This window comes from Lissotriton vulgaris, chromosome 6, assembly GCF_964263255.1.
Source record: "Lissotriton vulgaris chromosome 6, aLisVul1.2, whole genome shotgun sequence".
Lineage (NCBI taxonomy): Eukaryota > Metazoa > Chordata > Amphibia > Caudata > Salamandridae > Lissotriton > Lissotriton vulgaris.
Window position 1 is genome coordinate 771,336,098 of NC_141694.1, and position 21,175 is coordinate 771,357,272.

A 21,175-nucleotide genomic window follows, 5' to 3' on the forward strand; every position below is an offset into this window, starting at 1 on the left:
AACTGCTCCAGCTGGCAGCTTCAACTCCTCCATCTGCTTTAATGCATTCTGATAAACTGGCAGCTCCAGCTGACAGTTCCAACTTTGTTCATATGACTGCTCTCTCCAGCTTCAGCCTTCTCTCTCCATTCCAGAAAACCAATTGAACTGAACTGTACTCTTCAGCGCCAGCAAACATTCTACTCTTCACTCTTCAAGAACCAAACTGACCACTCCTCCTCTCCTGCAATTCGCTAATATGGAATCCTCTCCCCTCATGGAAATTTCCAACAGAGGGCTGCCTCCCACCGAATTCCTGTGCTAGCTCCAGAACTCTCCGCGCAACCGCAGTGGCCATCTGCATGTTACGTCTGGGCCCAAGAGACAAACACATTCTTCCGATAAGAACCAGTCCTGGCTGGTTTTCCCCTAGCAGACAACAGGCTTAACTATAAACATTACCTTTACCCTTCAAGCATCTCAGCTCTGCAGGGACAGAAAGCAAAATGGAGTCTCTCTAGTTCTGGGCCTTGTAGGCCTGAGAAGGATGACATAACCCTTAGCTCTGTCAGAGTACCTACACAAACCATACCAATATGTAATATAAAGTCAGGACCACAGGATCCACCCTCTACTATAGGCAGGATAATGAAAGGACACATAATTATGTCAAAGCCAATAGGCAATAGATGGATTAGAGTCAAGAATAAGGGATCTATCATCATATAAAGCAGCTATCCTCTTCTAGGTCTGGAAGAAAGGGCTTAAAAGGGCTAACACAAGGTAAGAATACAGATTATAGATGTTAGCAAGCTTAAAGTCATCATCACTCCGAAATAGAGCCGAAAACCATGTCAGAACACTGCACCCTTGACTTTATCTTGCGAACATCTGTACACAACAACAAACAAATAATCAAACATCAACATAATCTATCAACAAAACCAAAAACCTAAAGATTCTCTAAAATAAATGACAACTTAAGGAAGTTCCACCTAAAACTTGATGTAGGTAATACAAATCTAACAACCAACTAAAAACAAATCAAAGCACCCTTGACCTGAATGCTGAAATGTAACTAAGATTGATCTGATAACAACAGAAACTAACTAAAGCACCCTTGAACTAAATGTGCCTCAACTTCTAGTGATAACTGATGAAATCTATTGATGTAGGGACATGTTTGTGGAATGAAAACAACAAGGGGCCTAAATGGGGCCTACCTACTTCGGTCAACTTAAGAACTAAAATGTGCCTCAACTTCTAATGATAACTGATGAAATCTATTGGTGTAGGGACATGTTTGTGAAATTAAAACAACAAGGGGCCTAAATGAGGCCTACCTACTTTGGTCAACTTAAGAAAGGATTTAGTAAAATCTGACAAATAAACATGACAAAGGGTCCTCAAAGTCTGGGCAACTATTACTAATAGAAGTAGGACATAACCTGACTAAAAGACACACCTCCCAGGACAACTTAAAGTCTAGGGTGACCACCCTTGGAACTAATCTCACTGTTCTAATTAAATGTAAATGTAAATGTATTTATATAGCGCAAATCGCCTACATCGCAGGCATCTATGCGCTTGCTTAGGGAACCCGTCCTGGTATTCCCCTGTGAGATAGCCCCGGCAGGGTATCCACAAGGTGAAAGCCAGGCATCCCACCGCGAGGGGCCGTTGTGGAGATTAAGCAAGCTATTGCCCAGAGTCACGGAGTGTGAACCCGTGAGTCGAGTAGGCACCAGAGCGAGAATTATCGAGTCCATGGAATTATTGAGCCCAACCCCCGTTGAGGCGGGGAATTGAACCCTGGTCCAGGGCCGATCTCAGCTTCCGGGTCTGCCACCTCTAACCCCTGAGCCACACTTCTCCACATTAAGAGTTGATGAATCAAAGTGAAAGTGTAATAACAGGAAAATAAGGATAACCCCATTCCTACAAAATAGCTGGTGTAGCACTATGCATATCAAGCAATAAGTCAAAGAAAATTATCTAAATGTGGTGTATACATTTTTTCTAAAAGATCATAGACTTAAATTTGAACCATGCCAAAGGCAATAGGTAAAGATCACAAATCATCTAACTCAGAAAACAGTTTGCACCTAGTCCCTCTGTAGCACATGTGTGCACCATCATTTAAAACCTTACTCTCTGTGTAGTGACAAGACTGTTTTGCAGAAAACAGGAAAACTATGAAATAGGTGAAAGATAAACAAGTGTATCAATAATGAAATAGCGTAGCATACTAAAAGCAAAATATATATGAACCATTTCATTCATGTGGCACTGCATAAACATCAAAACCATGAACAGGACTGGGATTTTTTTTTTGTTCAAGTGGGGCCTGTATATGGTAACTGCAAAAGTGGCATAATGTCCATCTGAAATAGAAACATGGGAAAAAATGCAAGACTCAAGAATGCAGGCCAAGGAATAACATTTCAGGTCAATGAAATTTTTTTTTCAAAAGTTGAGTATATGGAATTTGAACCTGACTGCTGAGGCAGTCAATTGTCAATTATAATATAAATTGGCACTATCGGTAGTGCATTTCTATAGTTGGTCTCTTCTTAGGAAAAGTTCATCTGCAAAGGCCATGATTCTCCATCTTCATCTGTATCCGGTGCCAAGGACGCACACCCTCCAGTCTGGTCAGCCTGGTACGTCTGCTTCTAATCCTGGATTCAGCCTGGTACGTCTGCTTCTAATCCTTGATTCAGCCTCGGGGGTTTTGGGGGTTGGGGACAATCATTCCGAAAACAACAAACAAAAACAAAAAAAACCACAGCACTCCAAAATAAGAAAATCACACTCATCCAGGGCCCCCACACGAGAAAGCCATCTGAAACAAGAAACATGCATCATCAATCTTGCAAAAATACATTTTCCATTTAAAAAGCACCCCAAGTGCTTTTTATTTTCGAAAGAAACCTCCTAATTCATGAAAAGAATTCTTCTAAATCCAAGGAATGATTGAAACATTCTATTTAAATCATATTCTTTAAATTTGTTTGGGCAAAATCTAATTTTGTCATACACAGCCAGAAGGGCTGGGGCCTAGCTACTCCTCACTCCTCTGAGAAATAGCCCCTCCCTCTAGAAAGGTGTTCGCGCTCAGAGCTTTGAATCAGCTCCAACCATAATAAGCAGGAGCCGGGCTACACTGCGATGTAATTTTGAACCACTGCCAAATGCTGATCTCATTGCAGGAGCAAAGCTACTGCCAATTATTCTGTATAAGCATCTCTAATCTCTAGTCAGGGAAGCTCACTGGGCCTACTTTATTTATCTAACTCCAAGGGTCTGCCAATTATTCTGTACGTGCAAGCATCCCTTATCTGAAGTCAATGAAGCTGTCTGCGCCGACTGCAAGGAAGAGCAACTTGACCCCCCTTATATAAACATTTCTCCACGGAAAGAAATTGTAACATAGCCAAGAATAACATGCTGGCTTTCTCTGCTCTCAGAAATCACCCACGGAGCCTCCACCCTTTCAAAGTCTGAGCCGAGAACAGATGCTGGGCTCATATCAGCCAAGGTCAAAGCAAATGCCTTCAAACTGAAAACATAGAGCCATTCCCAGGCCAGAAACACTGACCAATATTTTCTAACTAACTGAAGCAGATTTAAACGTGGTAAAAAGCAAATTTTTCCGTAACACAGTCACATGCTAGCATTTTAAAATAATTCTATCATAAAGTACTGCTACTTGCTGAAAGGGAAAAAATATTAGAACAACATTGCATGCAGACACATTTCATTTTTTTTTTAAATAACATGTGAAACACCATCAAATTAAACAAGGGGCATAACCAAGAATTCATAATTTAGTGTGCAAGCTTTTCTATTCTACCTATTAAAAGGGCCAGATTCATTTTTATTTTCAAATAGCCATTTTTTCTAACTGAGTGGGTTTACTCACACAATGGTCTGCTACATATCATGTGCAAAATACAGAACTTTAGAGAAAAGGGCAGCTTGCATTGGAAAAAAAAATAATCATGTATATTTTCTAGAACATTTTTTTTTTAAAGCACCCGGTTGCATTTCACTAATTAAAAGCACATTCTATGATGGGTCTGTTTTATTTTGTTCTCAACCGTTAAAGCACTAAAGCACCCTCCGTACTCATCTGAAAACCCTTATCTCAATCCGACTGGTTGATTTATAACTTTCCGACCTCCGAGTCAGACACATTAAATCATGTGTTCAAAGGCAAACTCACAGAAACTCGCTGACGCATTTCAAATAGAATGTTAAATGAACACTGATTTTCTCTCCATGCAAGATGTAACCATTCTGTCAGCAAGCTGACAAAGCACATAGGCAGACCCAGCAACCAATGAAAAAGTCAAATCAAACCATCATTCATCTAAACAATCACTGACTTTTGGTGTCAGCTCACATAACCATGCATGTTAAACAGCATGTTAAAATAAATACTGCCGTCTCAATCCAAGATATTAACCCTTTAGCAGCTCAAACACAATCATTCCCCAATGTCTGCAGTACATGGGAAATTCAAGAACTTATCTCTCCACGTTTTCAAATAACACGGGCGCACATCTACAAAACAATTTCCCCAAGCATTTGAAAGAGATCCAGCTCTCTCCTGCCTAAGGCAACAATACCATGCTCTGTACAAGCCATATCCACATGGCGCTATCCACAAGCCATATTTACAAGAAAGTCAACAAGTCATAAGAATGGCATGCTCTTCACAAGGCATATATACAAGGCGCAATTTACAAGGAACACAGCAAGTCAAAATGAGAACATGCTCCTCACAAGACATATCTACATGGCGCTATTTACAAGGAACTCCACAAGTCATATTACATTGAATACATTTCACATTGCACAGCATAAGCAAATTCAGCAAGCAATTTAATGGGCAATTTAAAAGCATTTTTCACACACATTTGTACAACTGCATCAATACCAAGATGGAATTGGCTCCCTCATGTAATGTCACCATTCAAGCCTGACAGTTCAAACACCAAGATGAAAAGCATTTCTTCCACCCTGCATAAGTCAAATGCCATGATGTACTGCAATCTCCTTACACTCCAACTGTTCAAGCCCATAGGTCAGGCACTACACCTCACCATGCAAGTCACAGACTGTTCCCAGATGTCAAATTTAAAGGGTTTCAAGTCCAAATACATGACCAGGGCTCCCACCTCTGCGCAACATGTGCGAAGCTGCGGACTAGGCCAGATGTAACTGGCGATTAGGGCACTCCCCCACAACTTATGCGACCAGGGCTCCCTCCTCTGCGCTTAATCCAAAGCTGCCGACTACGCCAGATGTAACGACCGGATTCTTGGACCAGATGGGATCAGCTCCTCAAAGCACCTCCAACCCAGTCGGAACGTAATCACCTCCCTCCTTAGAACATATATACAATAGGTATATATATATAGATATCTTGTACCTAAGGATGGGGAAATAGCAATATACATGCATAGGTTTTCTACAATATCCCACTCATACCAGTTAGTCTCACGGCAACTTAGGCCCAGACTAGTCTACCCTAGGGCAGTTCTGATTATTTACCATTACACACTGACCACAGTCAGTGCTCACTCGGCAAGTCGCAATCTTGCATGCCTACACACTAGGCTGCAGCCCTAGTGCTCTCTTCCTCACAATCCGGTCCACAATCTGGCGGACCTAAGCACTGGTGTTCCCCCCAGTGTTCTCTCGCTCACAGCCCGATCCGCAATCCGGCGGATCTATGCACCAGTGTCCCACCTGGTGTTCTCATTAACGCCGCTTACCAACGATGATCACTTTCCTATGAATACCTTCAGCTCTCTCTCTCTCTCTATGTTGGGAAGTTTCTCTCACTATTCACTAGAGGTTCACTACTACAATAATATTATGGAATGGCCGAATTACTTAGTGTATAACCTATTCTCCTAGCTCAAGGGCTCCTCTCTCTCCCTAATTATTCAGTGGCTACTTACCTGATCAGGGGCAGCATCTGTTCTGGCTGTAACACCTGACTAGAAGGAAAGGTTACCTGCGCTTTAAGAACAAGAGACACACACTGTATGCAATAGTTATTCCCTGATTTAAGCGCTCCTATTTCCTTTTGAGAAAGGTTAGCTCTATCATAAGAACAACACATGCACACTGGTTCACTAAGAACTGGGGTATCTTTATTACAATAACAATAAAATGGGAATAGACACATACACAAATCTGCGGGGTCTCTGTAACTAACAGGAACTGTGACACACCGCTGAAAGAAAAAGGATTAGACATACAATAGCCTAGGGAATAAAGACAAGATTAAGGTGTAAGTGTAAAGCAAACTAGTTCAGACTACCTCACCTATTAGAAGGAATGTTTCTCTCTCTCTCTGGTGGAATCAGGTCTCTCTCTCTCTCCCTCCGTCACCACAGCTTCACTCCTCCGGCTCAACTGCTCCAGCTGGCAGCTTCAACTCCTCCATCTGCTTTAATGCATTCTGATAAACTGGCAGCTCCAGCTGACAGTTCCAACTTTGTTCATATGACTGCTCTCTCCAGCCTCAGCCTTCTCTCTCCATTCCAGAAAACCAATTGAACTGAACTGTACTCTTCAGCTCCAGCAAACATTCTACTCTTCACTCTTCAAGAACCAAACTGACCACTCCTCCTCTCCTGCAATTCGCTAATATGGAATCCTCTCCCCTCATGGAAATTTCCAACAGAGGGCTGCCTCCCACCGAATTCCTGTGCTAGCTCCAGAACTCTCCGCGCAACCGCAGTGGCCATCTGCATGTTACGTATGGGCCCAAGAGACAAACACATTCTTCCGATAAGAACCAGTCCTGGCTGGTTTTCCCCTAGCAGACAACAGGCTTAACTATAAACATTACCTTTACCCTTCAAGCATCTCAGCTCTGCAGGGACAGAAAGCAAAATGGAGTCTCTCTAGTTCTTGGCCTTGTAGGCCTGAGAAGGATGAAATAACCCTTAGTTCTGTCAGAGTACCTACACAAACCATACCAATATGTAATATAAAGTCAGGACCACAGGATCCACCCTCTCCTATAGGCAGGATAATGAAAGGACACATAATTATGTCAAAGCCAATAGGCAATAGATGGATTAGAGTCAAGAATAAGGGATCTATCATCATATAAAGCAGCTATCCTCTTCTAGGTCTGGAAGAAAGGGCTTAAAAGGGCCAACACAAGGTAAGAATACAGATTATAGATGTTAGCAAGCTTAAAGTCATCATCACTCCGAAATAGAACCAAAAACCATGTCAGAACAGTATTAGAACCATTTTAATGCAAATCAGATTTTAAAAAAATGCTGTATCTCAGAATGTGTATCCTTCCTTTAATGACCTACAGCACGCTAAAATAAACTTGTTGCCATAAACATATTTGTTTGCTTATCACTGCTCATTTAGGAAAGCATATCAGAGGAACATTCAGTTCTCATTTTCGTTGTTTAAACTGCAGCTGTAACTACGGTCAGTGACCTGCCTTTCACCTTAGCTGGTTGCTCTGGCCGGAAACAGTATGACGCCAAAACTCAAATGTAATAACGTTACAAAGGAGCAACTACATCATTTCATTAATATCGCAACTTTACTGTAATAAGGAAATTAGGGACAGGAATAGCAGGATCCCGTCTATTATTTCATATGCTTATCTCCAAAAGTGATTCACCATAAAAATATTAGACCCTCCTACCAATCTGCACCAAATATAGCATGAAGGCCAGATGTGAATGACTCAAACTGTGTATTATAAAACATCCACCTATGTTACACTTGCTCCAGTGTCTGCTTCTTAGTATGAGGCCATTAATTTATTCTCTGTGACACCACTCAGAGTTTAGCAGATTTCATCGTGGGGCCCACTCATACTCCTGATCAAACACGCTCAACGCTTGTGCAGTTTAGAGTGGGAGCTTACCTCTGATCTTCAAGCTAGTTCTGAGAATGAGCATGATGAACTTCAATGGATGAGTTACCAACATCCCCTATGAAACTTAACAGAAGATGGATCTTTTGATAAAAGGGAATGAAGAATCCTCTCGCATAGACACCCATTAACTTCAAAATTAAATGCATCAAAAATGTACAATTGAGCTAATGTATTGTCAGTATTTTTAAAAACTATAAAAGTACGTTTCAAGGTCACTGGAGGGTTCTGTTGTTCAGTGTTCGAGCACATATCAGTATCTGGGTGTCTAGGTACTATCAGCAGGTACTCGCTTTAAGAGGGCTTGAAACAAAAAGGACTTCGAAAAAGTGGTCAGGTGTGTGTTCGTTAACTCATTTGCTGAAAGCAATTCCAGTGAAGTTAGACCTTTTATGTAACTTATGTTTCCCTTTCTTGGGCAAGTTAGGGAATGTTAGAGTAAGCTCATTTTAATTTGAATTTAAAGAACTATATATTCCAGGGTCGGATGGAACTGGGCAAAAGACGTTATTATTTTCAAGAAATTCATCCTTCAACACCTATTCAGACTTTGCAAAGGTTCTCCGCCCTCTTAGTGGAGAAACCTCTGCTGATTTTTCATAAGTGGTAGAATATTGTGGCTCACTTGTACCGAATGTATATGTAAAACCTTATGAATTAGTTTAAACTTGTTGATCACAATAATATATTTTGAATGTAATATTCTGGCAGAGGGTTCTACTTTTTCCCACGCTAATGAATAGCCCTCCCTATAAAGCAAAATTAAACATGCCGATTATATAACACTAATAAATTATTTACATCTGCAACAATATTTACTTGGGTTTATCAATCCGAAATTATGTTGAATAATGATGTAAATTCCCTAGCAACATCGAAATTTCAAATAGATATCACAGAACTCAAAAGGCCTTCAGGTTGGCGATCACCAAGGACAAGCTCACATATGATAATCAGTTCTGGTGTAAATTGGTGTGGGAGAGTAAGAGGAAAAACGCTAGTAAATTTTGGGCCCTAATCAACCAATCAACCTCGAGTTCCTCATGTTTTGAAACCGCAAATATTTAAGAAGCAGAATGGGCAATCTATCCTACGGATCATTTCAAGTCCACCAAGATCCAGCAGGACAGGGATTGCCTTTAGAATCGGGTCCCAGTCTTGTAATAAAAGGGCGCACTCCCATCGACCCAACACCATTCTTTGACGAGGCTCATCAGATGACCGAAGACAGGGTTATCACAGCCGTGACAAAGGCTAGACAAGATGGAGCACCAGGTCCTAACGGCCTCCCACAAAACTTGTTTAAATCGGACATAAACTTTTGGTCTGGATTGTTAACTGATCTTTTTAATTATGCATTGAGAACCGCAACAATCCCAGACTCGTGGCGGGGTGCAATTATTCATCCGATTTATAAGTCAGGCTCGCAAGCTGTCCCTAACAACTATAGACTTATAGCCCTGTTGGATATTAAGGCGAAACATTACGCAGGGCTCCTCTTGGAGGACCTGAGGCACTGGGCAAACGATCACAATAGGGTGCCAATGAACCAAACCGGGTTCACTGCCAACTCGGGTACCATGACCAACCTATTAGTGGTGTCATCCATTGTCGACAAAGCCCTTTTAACATCTAGGTTTGCGTTTTGCTGCTTTGTCGACTTTAAAATCTCTTTTGACAGGGTCCCCAGGGAGGCCCTATGGGAAAAGTTGAGGAAGTGGGGAATCCTTGACAAATTACTGAATGCAATTATCCAACTGCACTCACGCACTTGGGTTCGAGTGAAGTTGGGGTCCGGCGCGCATCTCTCGCGAAAAATCTTCACAACGAGAGGGGTCAAGCAGGAATGCGTGCTGGCCCCCCTCCTATTCAACCTGCTCATTGCTGATTTGTCTAGTACCCTGGACGGCATAAATAGCCACTCCCCAAAAGTAGGAGGTAGGGCCTTGAGCAATCTTTTATATGCCAATGATCTGGCTTTGTTTAGCCTCACCAGGATGGGGTTGCAAAGGCTGCTTGACACACTGCTGCAATACACGATCAAGAACGAATTAGAAGTCAATCTGAAGAAGACTCAGGTTGTCCCATTAGGGAAGAAGCGATACACCGGTGGCGGATGGTCCTTTAATAACAACAGCCTCGCCATTGGCAAGTCATACAAATACCTGGGGGTCCATCTGGACTCCAGGGGCAACCTTATAAAGCAGTGCAAAGAGATTGCGGTTAAAGCAACGACGCTTGCGGTGTCATTGACTAAGCTTTCAAGAAACCTTTCAGGTCCCACGCTGTCTCCTCTCTTGGAAGTCTTGAAAGCGAAAATTGGCCCCACCCTGTCGTATGGCACAGGGATCTTTAAGGGAAAACTGAACAGTGCTGTAAATCAGCACACTATTAAAATTTATAAAAAAGGTTTTCCACTTGCCATACTCCGCATCCCCTCCACAGATCAGATTAGAGATGGGGTTACTGAATTATGGCGTTTCCTGTATTGGGGTATTTCTTAACCTCTGCCACAAATTACGACAATCTAACCCAGGCACACTAGAGTCCCTAGTTTGGCAAGAAATAACTGAGAAAAACCCAGGAGGATCATTTGGTCGACTTTTTAAGGATTATACCCTACAAATTTCAGCAGACGGCCTCTGGGCCCTCAATCCTAGTCAGTCTGCATTTAAGCTTGCTATCAAAAAATGTGTAAGATCGCTATCACTCATTACTGACAAAGCATTGTTTTCAAAACGAAGCCATGTGTGGGCAGTTATTAATTCCGACAATCGGCTAACCCCTGCCACTTAACTTCCAGTCCTTATTCACTGTACTTAAAACGCAGTTTCATCACTATTAGAATGGGTGACTGGCGATTCTTGCAAAATTTACCCCCCTGGCGTCACGTGGAGGAGGACACAACTTGCAGAGGGTGTGGAGAAATAGCAGAAACGCTACTGCATGTGGTCTGCATCTGTTCCGCCTTTGACCTCCAACGCAGGGTTAAGCTAAGGGGGGAATGGAATCGGCTGGGTGTTCGGACCTGTAGGCAAGCCATTATTGCAGCACTGAGCCCAGATAATACAGACTTAAACATAAGACTGACAAATCTGATCCAGCATGCTTATCGTAATTTTAAACAAAAACAGCCTGCCACAGCTTTACCCTTACCTGTTTTAAATTAATCAATGTATTTTAAATAACCCCAAAGTACTGGGCAAACAATGCTAACAATGGTTTAAATAGTAGTTTACGTGTATGGGGTTGTTTTATGTATGGACTCGCAGCTCAGGGGAGCAGTTTTAACAATTGATTGCTTGTACCGTTTTATTGTTATGAATAATGTGAACCTGAAACTCTCTTTTAAAGATATTTGTTTTATATCTAAATAAAGATATTTTTGACTATGATGTACCTTAGATTGGGCATACTACTGGTGAAAATAGTGAGAATGTTTGTCTTTGTCGATAGTGTAATACTTAACTGGATAATTGTAATACTGGGTGTGGATGCCAAGTTTTTTTTTTATTGTAGGTTAATTTCAAGTTAGGAATCATGGGAATGTTTCCATTTGTATGTGGATGCAGAATGTCTGAATGTTGCTAAATTCAACAAATGGTATTTCATAAGGTTAAATGTTAATTAGTTAAAACATTTACTGAAACCTATTTTTAAGATGCAACAGATCCGTACCTGCAGGCAAGCTGTGACCAGTTGGATGGGAGCAGGTTCAAACATTCTAATATGCCGCGGGGTAAAATTTATGAACTCTGTAGAGAATTTGCTCCAAAAAATAGAAACAAACCACAGATAAGGCATGGGAGGAAGTATTTAATTAATGAATGCAAAAACAAATTTTAACTACATGAACTTTTAACCTGCCGTTATTTTAATAGAATTTTGTACATGTATGCTTTATGGTTGTGATAAACCAAATAAAGTAAATTTTTGAAGTGAAGTGAAGTAATTAGTTAAATAACTATATTTCTAGAAGGAAAACCGCATTTGCACCTGTGATTTCTTGTAACTTTAGGAATTTTATTGTACAACTTTTTAATTAATCGTTGTTGTATCTGCAGAGAATAACATGATACCGCCAGACAGTTGCATATTTGAAGTATTTGTTTTGTAGTTTCAGTTCGTGTTATCATAATCCATCATACAGTAACTCGTTTTCTGTTTTTATCTTGCTTTGTAAACGTTACTGACATATAATATTCCCACTGACAAAGTATTCGCTAAATAATAGTTGAGTCAGTGAACTTTACATTTTTATCTTAAGGTGTTCATTTGTTATACGGATCATCATGTTACTTCTCTTAGCGAGATCTCTATTCACAATAACCTTATTATTATAAATGGATTTTGTAAATATTTTTCCTTTCATCTTTATTGAAGTGCATTTTCGGAGGGATCACTATAGGATGGTCTGCCATTTCGAGAGAATCTTTTGAAATGTTTCCACGTTTGCAAGTCAACCGACCGTTTATCACCTTTTCATACACACAGGTCTTATCTCTGCATCCTAGACCATTTATTAAAATCTCTTATCCGATCTTATACAGTTGGTGATTTTGCACACATGCAATTGATGGCTAGTCTATGCTTTTCTAATACCATCACTAGCAGCATTGCTTTATTCTTCGTTTAGATTTAAACATTTTATTGCTTCAATCAAGTGTATTTTGTACCTTTATTCCTACTGCCCCTCAAACTGATTTCACATTACTTTCCAATATCAAGCGATGCGCCTTCAGCACCATACCATGCGACAGAAATCAGCCTCAGTTTGTCTGGATGTGTGACACTTGTCCTGTTTAGGGTTATCCATCTTCCTGGGTAATATCATCTGTGTGTAGGTTGTATGTCATTTCTGCTCTTGTGGGGGCCCCAGGAGGGCCACCACCAAGAACATAAAAGAGAGTGCAAGGGAGCTGCAGAGGTTTTGCACCCCCCCCCCCACCCATGAGCCAAGGAGTTGTTTTTAAAAATACTGCCCCTAAGTTAGAAGGGTCACAGAAAAAAATGACTAACCTAAGATTTATTTCAAGTTTTTAAGCATTCCTAAGGCTGGAGCATGTGCTCTTCAGCTAGGAGTACAAGCGCCCTTTATGGGGTAAGGTTATCGCTGCAGTTATAGTGACTTGAAGGTGGCTAAAGAGATATACATGCTGTACAACACCCTCTAGAGGAGAAGTTTATTGTTACATGTGGTTTGTGATCAAATGTGATGGTCTCTAGGGGCTATGTTTACAACTACGGTTTCAATGTCACAAATATATAAAACGCAGACAGACCCATGAGAAATGCATATTTAATTTGGTGGTAAACGTTTGAGTAAATTTCCAATAATTTTCAAATTCCATTGGTAACTGTAGCAAGCCACGAACGTTACAGGTCTTCAGCCATATTGAGAGTGAGGATTCAACTTTTCATATGTAAATGTAGATAATATGAAAAGAAAATATGAATTTACAACCTGAAAAGAGGATAGTTGCATTTCTATGTTTAACTTAGGTGCATAGACTTGTTTCTGAATTAGCTGAAAACCACCAATTCAAATGTAATTTATCAGTCACAAAGAAAGTAGCTTTATCTTGTGGATTCTCTGAGCATCCAAAACTGGTAATTGTTATTGCTATGTATCTGTTTGGCTGCATTTATTAATTAACACCATTGTTTTTCTAAATTGATTTCTACAGGCACCATTGGAGACTGGAAAAATATAATGACCGTAGCACAGAGTGAGATGATTGACAAGATTTACCAGGAGAAAATGGGAGATCTACCTATCAAATTTATTTTTGACATTCCGAGGGAAAACCAGGCATAAAGTTACAAAACAACTTTGTCTTGTCAATCAAACCATTGTCAATGTTTTCGTTTTGCACCCTAATAGCTAAATCACACAAACAAATGCAGAAGGACATGTACATTGAAGTAAACGGTGGTCCAGAGAACTGTGGGTACATTTCTAAATCATGTTCTTGTTCAATAGGATTTGTAGGTTATAAATAATGATAAATGTGCATTCTAATTCATTTTTAGACTGTTGTAGTTAGTAGATTTGTAATTAAAATATTCACAACAATTTTGATACACATTAGTAGTTACGTTTCAAAATGTGGAGGTTTAATGTACTAATCAGACCAACAAACTCCCTCACGCTCACCCTACATTCAGCATAGTTATTTTTGGAATACATAATTACATTTAAAATAGCTTCTTTATAAATTGGATGAAGTAAGCCCTGATGCACATAGAGTTCCTGCATAGGGTCAGGGAACTTTGGGGTGACACTCAATATTCTTTTAAGGTACAGCAGAGGATATTTCATTCTTTATAATACATGATCCCACAAACGTCTCAAATCATTGGCATCCTTCTCCCTCATATGAGAGAAGACGTATGGGTGTAGACATAAAGAATCAAAGCTGAATCTATAGTGCGTTTAATGTAAATCATATTAACAAATGCTTTAGCTCGAAATGAGTACTAACATGCAGAGAGATCCTTTTTTTACTTTAATGAACTATGTGCAAAAAATATACATGTTATCATAAATTTCTGCTTATCAGTGTTCATTTTAGAAAAGCTTATCATAAAAACCTAAAGCCGGCTGTTGTTTTTCTTGGTTAAATTACAGCTGCAATTATGCTAAGTGATCTGCCTTTCTTCTTGACTGCTAGCTGTGGCAGCAGGCATTGACTTCGCATCTCAACTGTTGTAAGATACTAATCTTGAGCAGCTATGTCATTTTCTTATTACAAGTGTTTAGAGATTTCACAAGTCAATTATAATAGGGAAACCAGAAATATTGCAATTGCTGGCTTCCATGTACTATAAAGTAATATCGAACCAATGGCTTAAGCTGATATTTAGGGCTCATTTCACAAGGATTTTGTTATGCCTACGTATGGCGTTGTATTGGCTTATCCGCTCCAGGTTTACTTCTGAATTCCAGGAGTAAGCCATGGGTACTCAAGACTTACTCCTGGCATTCAGAAGTAAGCCATGAATATGACAGGTGTAAGTCACAAGAACACCTGTCACTCAGGTCTTTAGTCTTGTTTTACTCCAGGCTCATCTGTGACTTACTTCGATAAGTAGGATATGTTTACTCCCAAAAAACGTTTCATAAATCACAAAGCTGTTTTCCTAGGTTTAATTATGTTTCTGGAAATTGCAGAGTAATTAAGGGTGTAAAAGTGGGACTCGCAATCCCAGCAGTGCAGGGGGACCCTAAAATCGTTTTTGTCAGAGGGAGCTCATGCTGGGATGCGCTGAAGGAAATTTAGAAAAGCAACTTAACCATTGAATGGACTAAGAGGCCAGTTGAGGCACATTTGCTCTAATAGGGGCGTAAAGAAAAGAGCAGCAGGGCATCCATGTGGGCACTTCCCTAGTGGCCGCCTGCTAAACTGGCATTACATTTTAAATGAAAAAATAAAGACTGAAATGGAGCTCCCAAATTGTTCCGAGTGAATGTGACAGAATTGAATGGGCCATTTTCCTTCTACTGCATCTCAAGGGAAGGAGGGATTCTCTCTTGTGTGGGTGTGGGCCCAATAGTCCACTGCCAGCAAGAGTTAGTTTTACTTTGCTCTCCCTGCTCCTTCAGTTCACACGTACAGGACCTCTGATCCAACCAGAGGAGAAGAAATTGAACGAGAGGTGAACAGAGGGTGTTTATGTAGCCTTCCCCGGACTCAGAAAGTGGTCCATAGTTACAGCGAATCGTCAACAGACCCTTTCGCATGGCGCTCCTATGACCCAAGAATGACCTTAATTAGATCACTGTGAATTCTGCAAGCTGTTAGTATTTTATTTTACATCTCATTTTATTCAGATACCCTTATTCGGTGAAATACGGTACTTAAGTACCTACTACATCTTATCCAAAGGGAGCCCCTAGGCATGCACTATAATTCAATGGTACCCATCAGATAAATACAATGCAATAACTGATCTTGAAAAAGCATCTTTGTTTCTCTAGATATGTCAGAAATCTATATAATACAGCTCTCACAGCTCTGCTGCCAGATTAAAAACCATCTTCTTTGAGGTGCATAAATAGCTGCACCTGATGCCACACTCAGATTTACTGCTATGATTAGTTCCTGCCACTTATGATGAAGTGATGTACCCACAAATACACAGACGTTCACTCACTCACCCACTCAGCTACATGTCAAATATGAAACCTCCAGCTTGTCCTAGCTTGTTGTCCATCACTGTGCATTCTGGTACTTGCAGTTTCATGTTTACCTTTTAAAACATGGAATTTAAAGTCCCTGCTTACACAGTGCCTTTTGATTGAAAGCCAGCCAGGCTGGGTGTGTCAAACATGACATATTGCCACCGAGCAGCTGTGTACACCCTTCCCTTCTCTCTGCTCATGTATCACTGTTTTGTGATCTGGGCATGCTCTGCTGCTGTTTTGGTCTTATCTGTATAGGTGCTTGCACAGCAGCCACCCATCCTGTACAGAGAAACTATTGTTTCTCCTTGTTTTCCACGGATTATCGCGTTGACGGGGATAATTGCGATGCTCCTTGTTTCCTGTACCGTGTCTGTTTTATGAGGGAGACTTCCAGAGTGCAAAGAGTGCATGAGCAAGAGACCAAGAGTGAGAGACGGTGCAAGAGTGGAAGACAGAAAGGGAGAAAGATGAAGTTGACCATTGAAAAGTGACATGCCATGGATGTAATCATCGGTGATGTGATGGAATAGGAAAGAGACGACACAGGTGAAAATGTAGAATTCAAAAGGGAGAGAAGTGTAAGAAGCACGAGGTTGAGTGAGCTGCAAGGAAAATTAGGAATGATGAAAATATAAGGAACTTGCAAAGCTGGAAGGGAAATGTGAGGGATGAGAGCGGTAGAAGTAAAGGAAACCATTGTGACAGAAATTTGAAAACGAGAACGATTGGATTGGGTGGCGTTAGGTGGAAAACTAGGGATGCAAAAGTGAAAAGATTACAAAAATAGAGATGGTGGTAAAAGTACCATTGGGTGGTGGTTGTGAGAGAATGAGAGATATAAGGCTAGAATCAAGAGCTAGCGATATTTAATGTTCAAAGCTAAGACTGAATGTGAAAGGGAGAGTTGATGGTATATGAATTAAAGAAAAGGAAGTGTATAGTGTGACAGAAAATGGGAGGATTGTGGGGCGAATGAGTGAAGGATGAAAGTGAAACTGGACGAGAAAGGGCTTGCTGTGAGATAGGAAGAGACAACATTTAGAAAATGAGAGTTGTAGAAAGCGGAAGGTTGTCTTCAAGTGGAAGGGCTAGAGTGTTGTAATGCGTTGAAAGTAACCCCAGAGAAACAGAGGAGAGGCCAAATCTGTCACCGATTCGAAAGAGCAAGATGTGGAGGTGTTATGGAACATGACAAAGTCATGAGAATGAGAGACATGCATTTTACGGTGAAGAAGAAATATATGAAATAGGATGAAAGAGGTGGAGTCAAGAGAGGAACTGGGAGAGGGAAAGACAGTGAGAGGGGGGTCCAATAAATTGGTGAGGGTCATAAATGGTTAGAATTGGTGTACGAATGAGAGTCTGGCTAATATACTTGAATAAGAAAAGGGGCTGAGGAAATGAGATACAGACTCAGAAATGTGACTGGTATAAAGGGCCAGTAATAAGGTCCATTGATCATTGTAGATTGACTTTTCTTTAGCACAAATGCATAATGTTTGTTCACTGTCATCTTTGATATGCTCATAATCTTATATCTGTGCACTATGGTCTCTTCACATCATCACACATTTCTACCTTTGGACCACCTAAACCCCTATTGTGTAAATCAAGAACACAGAAAAACATTTTTAAAATGACCTGATGTCTCCAGGACTGCAAAGCACGTTGATCCTCTTGAAGCTAACTGTGTCACTGAAAATCCTGTGAATATATTGTGGATAGGGTGCACGGGTGAGGTACCCCTCACAGTACCTTGAAAGAGGCCCATAAGGTGTCAGTTCGCCACTGACAGTAAGTCACACCGAAGCCCACCGTAAGACGCAACCACTCACAGAAAATGCTTCCTGAACCAGGCCTAAATATTGAGAAGTAATACACTGCCAAGGCTAGCGTAAGATGTGACTATTCATTGAGAGAGCTGTGTGAATCAGGCTCCGTAACTATGAAATAGTGTAGAACAAATTCACTGCAATTATTTCTGTTATTAAACTGAAAAACCAGCATTTGACTTTTAATTTACGTGAAAGAAGTAGATAATTATTACTGGATTGGAACTGACTGGCTGAGTAGATTGTGAGAGAAAAAGTATAATGTAAGGCAAAATAATATAGTTAAAAAGGCGTGCAATGCTAACGTGCAGATTGATGTTGAACTGACACGACATTCAAATGTGAAAACCCGCAGTAGATAACTAAATCTATTAGTACTAGGCCTCAAAATGTTTCGAGTAATCGTCATTTTTCAAGAGGCAAAGTTACATTTGCTGACATGTGCACAAAATGCTTAACACTGACCTTACCCTCACATTTAAAAAAAAAAAAGTTACACATCACATAGCAAGAATGCCTTTGAATAAAATACCATTTTGAAATGCTTTGCTAGACACACTTTATTATTGAATTGAATTACTTCATATTATTTCACCCCAAAAGAACAATGCATGAATTGAAAATGTTGATATTTTAATATAATTTTCCTTGTTTTGTAATAAAGAAATGTGGTGCTGAATAATATTCTTCCAAGTAGAGGTTTCTATTTTACAAAGCATATTGTTTAGCCTAACATGTTTTTGTTTCATTAGAAGGTCAAGAATAGTCTCATACCCATGGGAAAGAAGGTCTAATAAACGAAAAAGCCTCATACGCAGACAGAGTTTAATAAATGTTTCATATTTCGTGATAAGTCTTATTAAACCTATTATGTACAAATGTGGAAGAGGAGGAGAAGAATCTGTTGTCAAGCAGAATCAAAAAATGATTGGACGAGAAGAGAAGAAGATGATACAGGAACTGCAACATTTCTTTTCAACTGTTTATTTTAGTGCGTGTTACTAGAGTTGGTTTATGCCATGTCATGCCTTGCCCTGCCATTGCTTTACCTATTTCCCAGATCCTCAACCCACATTCTTTATGCTGCATGCTAACAGCTGTATGCTAAAGGCTGAAAACTGACTTGCTTCCCTTTCCTTACCAGGTTGCTGGGCGTAGTTGCTACTGCTCCTGCTCCTGCATGATTATTTTGCTTCATCTCTGAGACTTACTGAGTTGGTAAACCTCTCTTTATGGGAAGTTTGGCCAGTATTGACTGATTTAATTTGAGCGTTATGCTCTATCTTACTCCTGCCTCTCGAACTTGAACTCTTTATGGGTTTATATGATCACCATTTTCACCCCATTCTTGAAATGGGGAATTTTTTCCTTTATGGAACAGTTTTGATACATTATTTATTTTTCATGATTGATCTAACCATTTTTTATGGCCAGTTCTGTAATCTTACTGATACTTAACTAACTGAATAAAGAAATAAAGAAAAGTAAACTTATTAAACCCTTTTAATCAAAATAAAACCCTTAAAACGTACACCTAACTCTTGTTGTTGATTGAACTTATAGATAGTATTGTGGTTTTAATCAATGTGATGTATAGCTCCTAATCTTCTCATAAATGATGACAAAGGTCTGTTGCCAAGAAGTAAAAGAAAACCATGCGAGCGTGGATTTACCCTGTTGCTGTGAGATAGTGATGTTATACCATCTTATTTAAATTGATTTCCTCCCCACTAAATTCTGGTAGCAGAGTGACGGTTAACGTCTTGTGAAGAGGAGCTATAAAAGTACCTGCCCAAGTTAGAACAATGCCGGAATCCCAAAGTCCAGTGCTCCGAACTTGAAGATTGACAAGGAACAATTTTCAAAGGCTATTGCTGTTTTGAAGGTGTGAGTATTAATAGAGTGATGCATTGTGATTAATATTGTGTCTATTGAGAAGCAATTTGTAGGACGAGAATTAAATGCTTTGATGAATTTATATGTTCATTATAATTTGTGAAGAACTTGAAGAGTTATCAGGCTTAACGTAGCCTAAGATCCCAGGATAGATAAAAGGATATTGACATAAGTATAGAAAACACTTAATAGTTTTTGGTTAATGGTTTTCTTGTCTGCTAACGGTTTGTGGTGTAGATTGTGAGGTACTGTTGACTACATAAATTGAGATAGGGGCATTAATAAACTGTTGTTATTGTACTAATATTGAGTGATGTTGGCAGAACCTGATTGCACAAAGGGTGAATCTATGTTGATTTGGGTGAATTTCCGCTGGTCAAGATCTTACTCGCAAAGGTAAAACTCTTTTTCTGTGAAAGGTCAGAATATGTAAAAACCTTAATATTAAGATTGGTGAATTGCTGTTTGATTTCCTAAGTGGAGAAGACAACATTTGCTTTTTTTTTGTTCTGTCTAAAGTTGTAGAATTGTGTGCACTAGAGAAACTGTAAAGGCGGGTGAACTGCTGCAAGGAGTGAGATCATATGTCATAGTGTGCTGTGCTGGGATAGGTTGGCTAGTGTATTGTCGAGCTGTGATTGGTTGATGACGGCACAGAGTGCAACGCTGACCAGTTGTTGTGTGAATACTGCTTTGAGATTGGTTAACAGGTCTTCAAGAATGAAGACTGTGGCAGGATTGGAGGAATAAGACTTGATGTTTATGGCACCATATTAAAACATTGAATGGAATTAAATTATTTAAACTGATCATTGTTGACTTTTGCAAAAACCATGAAATGTCTTAAAGAATTTAAGAGCTCTTTGAGAGGTGATTTTACAATTCCGATACTGGTAGGTGAAAAGGCACCTCCCGAGGGTACGCCTGCTCATTATATGACAATTGAATTGGGATTACATACATGTGTATAGCTTCACCAGTGGTGCAATATTACTGAAAAGGAGGGTCTATTGAGTTTCCTAACTATGGTATATTTCAGCTCTTAGAATTACTGACAAATTGAAGGAGAATCTGAAATAAATGATGACACCCCCCAGGACCCAGGCAATACAACCATTAAATATGTGGGGGAAGGTAGCACAAGACAAAGAAAGAGATTAATACCAGAGTACGTCTAAAAGAGCAATGCATCATTGTGCCGAACCCCAACACTAGTGCCGGTAATAATGTAACTACAAATACTACAATGGCTACTGCTCCTTTTGAACCAAGTATAATACAGAATGAGAGGCCATTGCAACTTCCAAATTTCCTCACCACCTGTTTTTCAGACACCAACAGATA

At 40.0% G+C, this 21,175-nt stretch overlaps 1 protein-coding gene across 1 annotated transcript in view; it reads left to right on the forward strand.

Annotated features, from left to right (window-relative positions):
• The window catches only part of LOC147707959 (amine sulfotransferase-like), a 323,007-nt gene extending 304,396 nt beyond the window's left edge, over positions 1 to 18,611 (forward strand). Inside the window, exon 7 of the mRNA XM_086926762.1 lies at positions 13,603 to 18,611. Coding sequence (XP_086782888.1) covers positions 13,603 to 13,733 — 131 coding nt within the window. The 3' untranslated portion in view covers positions 13,734 to 18,611. The remainder of the gene's footprint in view (positions 1 to 13,602) is intronic.
• Positions 18,612 to 21,175: the final 2,564 nt, after the last annotated feature.